Source organism: Physeter macrocephalus, chromosome 14, assembly GCF_002837175.3.
Source record: "Physeter macrocephalus isolate SW-GA chromosome 14, ASM283717v5, whole genome shotgun sequence".
Lineage (NCBI taxonomy): Eukaryota > Metazoa > Chordata > Mammalia > Artiodactyla > Physeteridae > Physeter > Physeter macrocephalus.
The window spans coordinates 36,510,032-36,520,860 of record NC_041227.1 but is presented as its reverse complement, the minus strand read 5'-3'; the positions used below and the strand labels follow the sequence as shown (position 1 = coordinate 36,520,860).

The window sequence follows — 10,829 nt, the reverse complement described above, 5'->3', positions numbered from 1 at the left end:
AATCAATAAAATTAGAAATGAAAAAGGAGAAGTTACAACAGACACCGCAGAAATACAAAGCATCCTAAGACTACTACAAGCAACTCTATGCCAATAAAATGGACAACCTGGAAGAAATGGACAAATTCTTAGAAAGGTATAACCTTCCAAGACTGAAGCAGGAAGAAACAGAAAACATGAACAGACCAATCACAAGTAATGAAATTGAAACTGTGATTAAAAATCTTCCAACAAACAGAAGTCCAGGACCAGATGGCTTCACAGGTTAATTCTATCAAACAATTAGAGAAGAGCTAACACCAATCCTTCTCAAACTCTTCCAAAAAGTTGCAGAGGAAGGAACACTCCCAAACGCATTGTATGAGGCCACCATCACCTTGATAACAAAACCAGACAAAGATACTACAAAAAAAGAAAATTACAGACCAGTATCACTCATGAGAAAATTAAAGACCAGTATCACTCATGGATATACATGCAAAAATCCTCAACAAAATACTAGCAAACAAAATCCAAAAACACGTCAAAAGGATTATACACCATGATCAAGTGGCATTTATCCCAGGGATGCAAGGTTTCTTCAATATATGCAAATCAGTCAATGTGATACACCATATTAACAAATTGAAGAAAAACCACATGATGACCTCAATAGGTGCAGAAATAGCTTTTGACAAAATTCAACACACATTTATGATAAAAACGCTCCAGAAAGTGGGCAAAGAGGGAAACTACATAATATAGGTCATATATGACATAATAAAGGTCATATATGACAAACCCACAGCAAACATCATTCTCAATGGTGAAAACCTGAAAGCATTTTCTCTAAGATCAGGAACAAGACAAGGATGTCCACTCTCGCCACTATTATTCAACATAGTATTGGAAGTCATAGCCACAGCAATTAGACAAGAAAAAGAAATAAAAGGAATACGAATTGGAAAAGAAGATGTAAAATTGTCACTGTTTGCAGGTGACATGATACTATACATAGAAAATCCTAAAGATGCCACCAGAAAACTACTAGAACTAATAGACACTGATGAAACAAATTAAAGATGATACCAACAGATGGAGAGACATACCATGTTCTTGGATTGGAAGAATCAATAGTGTGAGAATGACTATACTACCCAAAGCAAGCTACAGATTCAATGCAATTCCAATCAAATTACCAATGGCATTTTTTACAGAACTAATACAAAAAATCTTAAAACTTGAAATGGAGACACAATGGACCCCAAAAAGCCAAAGCGGTATTGAGGGAAAAAAACGGAGATGGAGGAATCAGACTCCCTGACTTCAGACTATACTACGAAGCTACAGTAATCAAGACAATATGGTACTGGCACAAAAACAGAAACATAGATCAATGGAACAGAAGACAGTCTCTTCAATAAGTGGTGCTGGGAAAACTGGACAGCTACATGTAAAAGAATGAAATTAGAACACTCCCTAACACCATACACAAAAATAAACTAAAAATGGATTCGAAACCTAAATGTAAGACCGGACACTATAAAACTCTTAGAGGAAAACATAGGAAGAACACTCTGACATAAATCACAGCAAGATCTTTTTTGATCTTGTCAGAAAGAGAAAAACAAAAATCGTATATTAACACATGTATGTGGAACCTAGAAAAATGGTACAAATGAACCAGTGCAAGGCAGAAATTAAGACACAGATGTAGAGAACAAATGTATGGGCACCAAAGGGGGAAGTGGTGGGGGAGTAGGGTGCTGGTGTGATGAATTGGGAGATTGGGATTGACACATACACTAATATGTATAAAATGGATAACTAATGGGAACCTGCTGCATAAAAAAATAAAAAACAAAACAAAAACAAAGCACAAATACAATGATCCCATCTACAAAGACAAGGCAAATTCATCAGGTGATACATTCAGAATGCGGTGCTTGTGAAATTTTATTTGGAGTATGTATGGTAACTGAGGCTAAAATGTTTACACTCTCTGAATATGGGGACCTCCCCTGCTCATATACTATTAGAGAAAAATTAAGTAGATTTTTAAAAAACTAAGTAACTAGATAGTTTTTGAGGAAAAAAATTAGAAACTGAAGAAAATGTTCACATTTTTGTGTTCAGGTTACTCGCATTGGGTTTACACATTTCTAGAGATACATACATCGTGGTTTTGGTTTATTGTCTATTCTTTGGCTGCCTTCACAATCTCTAAAATAATCATCTTTTTCTGGCACATGACTCACCTTATTTGCACAGTAATTGCCACAGTAAAAAGCATACAAATATTTCTTGCTCTATCAAAAGAGGAGAGGAAGCCTGATGCTTCTGAGATATTCTCAGATTTAAAGGACACAAAAGGAGACTCTAGAAACTCTGTAAGCAAAATGATGGCTCTGATGGTCGCTGCAGGGATGGCCACAACACATTTGTCCGGGGGACTGAAGCTAAAGGCCTGAGAGCTTTGGACTTTGTGGATTTAATATCATGTTCAACTATGTGCTTCTCTGTGCCTCTGAAGGATTTCAAACTCACCTTATAAAAGAACTTATTTCAGCTAGAACCTCAGAGGAAAAAAGGACTTAAAGGAGACTGAGAGATGGGGAGATGTCCTGAACAGCAAGAAAGCACAAAAGGAGAAAACAAGTGGTTGCATTCCACTTTAACAGATGGGTTAAAGAATAAACAAAGGAAGAGCACATCACTGATATTTACCAGGGAGCTCAGGCTCCCTGTATTTTGAAATGTTCCCAAGGTGAAGCCACTGCCACTGCCCACCGTTGCTTAAAAAATTGAAATCCAAAGAGAGCAAGTTCTAGAATTCAATTCACATCATTCAGATGTGAATCGAGTCAGTTGGCTAAGGCTTTCTGACAGTTAAGTGACCTGTTCCTACACACCGGCACAGTTTAGCTCTTTACAGACAGTATCCTATTTAATCCTCATAACCACTCTCTGTATTATTATATCCATTATAAATTATACATGTTCTTCAACTTCCCCATTGCTGATGGGATGCTAAATCACCAATGCTAGATCCACAGATGCCAAAGGACTATGAAAAATTATGAAAAATTTATTGGAAAAAAAATGGAGAAGGCAGACTATGTTCATTTATTCAAAAAACATTTACTGACCCATCTTCTATGTACCACACACTTGGGACACATTAATGAACAGACATAAAATACCTGGCCACATGGAACATAAAATACCTGGCCACATGGAACTTACTGTCTAGCAGGGACAGGAAAGGAGAATTCACCAAAAATAAACAATAAATAAATAAGTCATACGGTAATTTAGAAGGTAGTAGATGCTATGGAGAAAGGAAAACGTAAAGCATTCCAAGAGGGATACCAGGCACAGTTTGCAACTGTAAACAGCATACGCATCACTGACGAGGTGGTAGCTTAGTGAAGACCTGAAGGCAGTGAGGGAGCTGGCCATGAATGCATCTGGGGAGAAAATACTACAGGCAGAAGGAAAACCCAGCACAAAGACCTAAAAGTGGGAATGTGCCTGGAGGGTTCCAGGATCAACAAGGAGGTAAGGATGGCTGGAATGGAGAGCATTCCATTCCAGGGAGAGGAGTGGGGAGGAGGTCAGAGGTCTTGGTAATCAGAAGGTGTCGGGCTTTGGGAATCATCATGAAGAATCTTGACTTTTACTCTGAGTGACATGGAGAGCCAGAGGAGGGTTTTAAGCATATGCGACCTATGGTTTAAAAAGATCACTCCGGTTGTTAGGCCGATAACATATTAAAGGAAGGCAGGGAAGAAGAAAGGAGAGGCCACTGCATACCATCCAGGCAACAGGTGCTGGAGACTTGGAGGAAGGTGCTTGCAGTAGACGTGAGAAAAGAGGTTGAACTCCTGGATTTATTTGGAAGACAGGATTCTGGATACATCTGGAAGATAGAGCAGCAGGATCTGCTAACAGCCTGGAGGTAAAGTGGGAGAGAAAGAGAAGAGTCAGGATGATTCCAAGGTTTCTGGCTTGAATAACCCAAAAAATGGAGCTGCCTCAACACCAAAATAGGGCAGGCTACAGGGAGAGCAGGTTTGCAGAGGAAGATCAGAAATTCTGTTTTAGTCCTTAAAATTGAAGTATATTTTACATATTCAAGTGAAGAAGTCAAAAAAGTAGTTGGATATATGCATCAGGAGTTTAAGAGACCCACTTCAACTGGAAATATACATTGCAAGTCTAAAGGAGCTACATGGTACTTTATTAAAATCTTACAATTGTTTGTCACAAGAGTCCCACAAGAACTGAGCCCTGAAGTATTCCAAATTAACAGGCTGGTGTGAAAACAAACAAACAAACAAAAAACCACACACATTTAAAGAAAAATGACTGAAAAGCCAGTGGTACAGAAGGAAAAGCAGGAGATGTGGTGTCCTCAAAATCAAATGAAGGAAGTCAAATCAAAAGAGACAATGACCAATTATATCAAGTGCTGCCAAGAGTGAAGATGAGAATTGATTGTTGGATTCTGCAATTTACAATATTTTCTTTTGAAAAAGCCCTGGTGACTGTATCCCACACAACCCCCACCACAGAAGACATGAACATGCACTGGATGTCATGTTATCTTTTGAATTTGTCACAAACTGAATTCTTTTTTCTAAAGAATTATTCAAAAGGAAGGATTTACTCCAGTTTAATATTTGGGACTCAAGTCAGTAGATCTGTTAAGAAATACCAGTGATAAACCGTAGCTGCTAACAGTAATCTGCTAATTCCTATTAGCAGATTACTGCTAATTGAATTCCATTCAATTCCTATCCCTTAAAAAATAATAATAAAAATACCTCTAGGTAAATTGGAAATAAAAAGATTTCCTCTGTCCTTATGAAGAATTATGATAAAACAAAAGCCAATACTGTACTACTGTTTTTCCTATTAAAGAACAAAAGTTTGCACATTACTGCCATTACTATTTGATAATGTTCCAGATGTATTTTATAATGTTCCAGAATGCTAACACTAGTGCAGCCTGCCATAAAACCAAAATAAAAGGTATAATTATTAGAAAGAAGTAGACACAAGTGTCATTACGTAACTATGAAACCCAAGAGAATAAACTGCAAAGCTCTTAGAATAAGAACCAGCTATAAAATAAAATTACAAAAATCAACAACCATCTTATACCAGCAATAGGCAATTTGAAGAACCCATCACAACAGCAACAAAAACATAAATACCTAAGAAGAACCCTTACAATAAATATTAGGACTTATATAAAGAGTGAACAAACAAACAAAACACCTCTGCTAAGAGACAGAAGGTCTGTATAACTTTTCACATCCCTTCAGAGAAACACTGACAACTTTACATGTACATGACAGTCTTGCCAACGAACCAAAATAACTGGATATTTCTCAGCTCTAAGGATTCATATGCAGAGCATTCCAGGTTAAGATGGCAAGTTTAACGAAACATTCAGGCACATCCTTTCTCTAAACTCCACAAAAATGGCAGTAAAGAGTTCTTTCCAGAAGACAAAGATGCAAGGACTTAAAGAACTGTAGTGGAAATTACAACAAAATCATTAAAGTGGAAAGTAGATGGACAAGTAGCAACTCAGCAGACCTAAGAGTGAAATGCTCCACCACCAGTGAGAAAAGCTGAGAAGCACTCCAGTTTGCTTCAAAACTGGAGAAAGGGCAGCGGGCTAAAATAAGGTTAGCAGCCTTACTTCCCGGATGCCCTTCCCACCTCCTGGCTGTGGAGCTCTGGCCCACAGTCCCTGCCTGAGCCCAGCAAGACTGGAGACTGATTCTTGGGAGAGTAGATAAAACAGGTAAGTATTTGGACTGTGAGAGCACCAGAACCTTCCCCAAAGTGAAGAGGATGCTAAGACTCCAGCCAGATGTCTCCCCAACACTGGCAGCTGGACCCTTTCCTCAGCGCAGGGTGCTGCCTGATGACCACCCTCTGACCAGCCCAACAGGAAAAGACCTTGTATGTGGTCCCAGTGAAAAACTCAAGAGAAACCAGTAACAGTCAAAAGACTGCCACTGAGGAGCCTAAGGGGATGGGTAGAGGGCGATGAGAGATAAGGGACCACTTATTTTACAATACGTATTTTAGTATTCTTAGATTTTAATTATGTGCACGTATTAGTATAAAGATAGTAATATAATTTTTATTTGAAAGGATAGATGACTATAATTATGATTTTTAAAAGACCTGAGTGACTTCCTCTAGCAGATACTTCTATATATTCTAAATGTACATTTACAAATATTTAACACTGATTAAGATAAGAGGTCAATGATAAATGAGTAAGACCTAAAACAGAATCAGAACCAAAACCTAGTCAAGATCTTAAAATATAATAAAGGGAAGACCACAACCCAATGAGGAAAGGATGGACTGTTTAACAGATGGTGCTGGTAGACTAGATGGGCTGGCTCAGGAGAAGGTGCTGTAAAACAATTCACATCCATGTGCTAATATAGAACTAAATGTACAAATCTAATATATTTCCAAAATTTTTGTTTCATTTACCTCACCTCTGTTTATATTCTCAAACGTAAATATTTACAAGGAAAAGTCATAATGGACAAGATGGAGAGAGCTGACTACATAAAAGTAAAAATATCCTGTTCTTTGGAAAACACCATAAAGTAAATTAAAAGACAAATAATAAGCTGTGGAGGAAAAAAAAAATTACAAATATGATAAAGGCACAATGCTGTTTCTATTAAGAGCATATTTATATTATATGCTCTTTATATTGAGAGCATGTTATATAATATGTATAGAATATTTAATTATACATATATTATCTCTTTATATTAAAAAATATTTTAAATCATTTTTTAAAATCATCATTTAACAATAAAATGGACAAAGTACCTGGACAACTCTCAGAAGGCAAAATGAACAAATATAAAGCAAATTACTAATTTTACTAGTTACCAAAAAAAAAATGAATTAAAATAAGACCACATTTTTATAGAAGATAAGGAAAGATTAAACACTGGAGTGCTGACACTATGGAAAGACCGTTCAGTGTGTAAGGGAATCGACGTGTCCTGGCATAAGCAATTTGGCAACAGGCCTCAAGAGTCATAAAAGAGTTCACCTCTGCCCCAGGAATTCTGCTATAAATCTAGCCTGAGCAAGTCAGAGACAGTGAGACTTTTAGACAAGGGCATTTACCCCAGCTCTGCCTGTGTGTCTGCTAATACTTTCTGAGCCTACATCCTTTGCCAGACTCTGTTGAAGACCTTCCTCTATCTGGTTCATTCCATCGCTCCAAAACTCTGTTGCCGGCACAATTATTACCCCCATTCTATGCATAAAGGAAGCACAATCAAATAATTAGGTAATTAAGGTCACTTAGATTGGAAGTGGCCAAGCTAGGATTTGTAACCAGAATATTATACATCCAAACACTGAAAATGGAAATATGTCAAAAAAGAGAAAACCAGCTAAATAAACTTTGGCATACCCATCATTAAAAATCTTATTTTCAAAGAAGATTTAAGGGCATAGGAAATGTCTGTGATATAGTAAGCAAAAAGGCAGTATTTAAAAATACAAATGAAATTAAAGTGCCAATTTTCCTTAAAAGTATATATACGCAGACAAATAAAATGGGACAAATGGAAGCATATCATCCCATGAACAGTTGATTATTTCTGGACGTACCTGTGATTTTTATTTTTTTAACTTTTATTGGTAATTCCCCAAATGTCTACAACAAGGACAATGGCTTTTCATTTTAAAATGTTTAAAAACCATAGAAAGAACAGAAATTCTCAACTGTAGATGCTTAGAAGGCCTCAATTTTTAAACATGGAATGAAAAGATTAGGTGAGCAGTTACTGCTTTAGCTGCACAGCATTACTGTTGAACTACAAGGTCCACCAAATGAGAGGATTTTCCACTATTATTCTCTTCTCAGAGTGAAATGGGGAAAATTAGCCTTATGGAATCTGCTTGATAACCAGAAAGTTAACTAGCACATAACACAAGAGTAAAGAAAACCTCTGCAATCCCCAATAGATGCTGGGAGTCACTATACTACCATAAGCATTTTGGATTGACTGATCAAATTCTGATTATTATTTACACAGTAAAGTTTGAAAGGTTTCATAAAAACAAAAAGCCTGAAAGACACGTAAATATGTCTGTACTATTTTGTGTGGAACAGTTTTAAGAGTTCCTTGAAAGGTAAACTGGAATTAGTTGGCTGCGGAATATCTCTTTTGAACATAAAAGAATGAACATTAAAAAAAATTATCTTTGTTTGGATGTGTGTGTGTTGGGGAAGGGAAGGAGTGGGTGAATCTGTAGACAAACTGTGCCTTTCCTTTGTTATTTTAAAGTATAACGTTACAAGTGGTTTAACATTTTGCAAAGAATCATGGCAAAGCACTTTCTAGGAACGAAACAATTTACAAACTGACAATGACATTTTTGGGCCACAAATTAGCAAAGGTTTTTGCATGGATATAGGATTATATTTCACTTTTAAAATTTCTTAAATATGCCTTCGGAGTTTAGAAAAATGATGCATATACTTCGCAGATTTGTGTGCCCCAAAGAAAAACCATTTTTTAAAAAAAGTCGCTTCCACCTCGTTTGGAACTTTGTTACACAAGCTCTTAGTGCAAAGACTGGTAAAGGTAGAACAGCAGAGCTGCTAGCATTATCACGCCATACAACAGCATTAATAATTCTGAAATTACTTAGAAAGAAAAAGTGGAATTGCGTGAACTCACCCTTACCTGAGCTGAGGCCAAGAACTGAAAAGGGTCTTTCAGAATCTTTAGAAAAGGACGAGTCCTTTTCAGAAAACCAAAGGTAGACCCGTCCACTTCCCCTGGAAGACCCGTTGCTATGGTAACCTGCAGTCACCCCTTAGAGTCGGTACATGTTGGGGGAGGGGATCCTCCCAGAGCCTGGGGGATGGTTAAGAGGGGAAACGGGGGAGGGAGGCTGAGAGGGGGTTAAAAGAAGATGAAACCCCTTCGGTGCAGCAGGGGTCAGGAAGGTGGGCTTACTACTAGGAAATTCAACACGCCCAAAAGAAATTCAAAACACCAGTTAGAACAATGTCTGGACGCTGGAGTCGTATTATACAGTTCAGCTAAAGTTTGAACCATTAGAGACGCTTCCCTCCCTCCCTCCCTCCCCGGCGGGAACAAACCACTCTTTGTGAGTTCCTGTCTATGGAAAACGAAGCCAGAGTTTCGTCTCATCAGTTACAAACTGAATGCTACTTCGCAAAACTAAAATCTTGACTTTCTTAAATTAAACCTATGCTTCCCAAACTCTGCTGCACTATTGGAATCACCGAGGGAACTTTATAAACTACACACCGTGTTTTAATTGGTCTGGGGTGCAATTTTGAGCAGAGTTTTAAAACTCTCCAGTGATCCTTTTGTGCAGCCAGTTTTGGGAACTACAGTACTCCAAGATGTGGCGAGGTGGCGGAGAGTATTTAAACCAAAGGGTAAAAAAAAAAAAAGAGAGAAAGAAAGGAAAAAAGAAAGCACAGTTATCTCTCTTTGTCTTTTTACGACTAATAATAGAAATTAGCTGGCTTTCTCCAAGCACACACAGGACAATAGGTTTCTTGATAAATAGGAGTCCCCGGTATGCCCTAACAATACTTTCTTTGAGATAAAAAAAAAAAAAAAACAAGCAAACGGGCAATATAAGCGCTTTCTTCCCAAGAGAGCAAATATCCTTCTTACCGAAACACCAAACTTACACATCTATTTTAAGAGCGAATTGGCAGTGAATACAGCTCAGAACTTGGAGGACGAGCTCCAGAGCCAGAAGGAAACTGAACCCGCAGAAGCCCACCAGCATTCGCGGGGGTCCTGCGGCCACCAGGGCTGGGCGAAGGCCGGGGTGTCGGTCGGGCCCCGCAGGCTGCGCCCCAGTAAAGTTGCTCCGGGGAACTTTGCTCCCGTTTCCAACCCGCGCCTCCCCGGGCGAGGGGCGCGGCCCCGCCACCTGCTCGACGCTGAGGCTGCTCGGCCGCGCCCCCTCCCTGGACCTCGGCCACCTCCGGGGGTCGCGCACTCAGCGAGCGCCCGTACTGCCGGCAGGAGCCCCGGGGGGTTCGCCTCGCCCCTCCCCGGCGTCCTCAGCTGCAGCTAGCCCTGCCCTCGGGCCCGGACGCCAGGACCTCCGCGCGGGGCCAGCACCGTCCCGCCTGGAGCTCTTCCGGAAACCCTCCCGCGCGGCCAGCGCCTCTCGAGCCGGGACGGGGGATCCGGGCGCCCCCATAACCCCTGTCCCGTCGCCGGCCGGCAGCCCCGTCCCTGCCCAGCCAAGCTCTGCCCCTCCGGCCCGCGGCCGGGAGCGCGCCCCTGGCCCGGCGGTCCGACGCTGCGCACGCGCGGAGGCGCCCGCCCGCTCGCTCACGGTCCCCTCACTCACCGCTCGCTGTTCTTGTCACCTCAGTCAGCGCCCGCCGTCTGCTCTGCTTACTGCTCGCTGCCCCGGCCCGGTGCCCGCTCCTCAAGCCACGGCCCGGGCACTCGGGGAACCAGCGCCCGGCGGGCTCGGCGGGCACCCGCACGCAGGGCACGCTCCGCGGGGCCGCGCACGCGCGCACCCGAGCGAGGGAGGGGCGGGCCCGAGCGGGCTGCGCGCCCGGAGGCGCCCCTGGATACCGGGCATGCGTAGTGCCTTTCCCTTCCTAGGGTCCGGTGCCGTAGTGGACTGTGACCCTGGACCTGTGAAACGTAGGGAAGTGGAAGAGGGCCAAAAGTCACCCTTCGCTGAGAAGCAAGTTCGCCGTTGTCCCACAAGTTGCAGTTTTCGTCTCTGTATCATTCGTCAATTAAGGTGTTAAATAT

General features: G+C 40.9%; 1 protein-coding gene across 4 annotated transcripts in view; it reads right to left on the bottom strand.

The window, feature by feature from the left end:
• Positions 1-10,550, bottom strand: part of BTBD3 (BTB domain containing 3) — a 39,632-nt gene extending 29,082 nt beyond the window's left edge. Inside the window, exons 1-2 of one of the 4 annotated variants that reach the window (XM_028499128.1) lie at positions 10,408-10,487; positions 3,796-3,934 (exon numbers count right to left, since the gene is read on the bottom strand). In XM_028499128.1, the coding sequence (XP_028354929.1) occupies positions 3,796-3,901 (106 nt within the window). In that variant the 5' untranslated portion in view covers positions 3,902-3,934; positions 10,408-10,487. Of the gene's footprint in view, positions 1-3,795; positions 3,935-9,730; positions 9,803-10,407 lie in introns of those variants that run through there. The other 3 variants (XM_024123561.2, XM_007113778.4, XM_028499129.1) reach the window with 3 other exon arrangements.
• Positions 10,551-10,829: the final 279 nt, after the last annotated feature.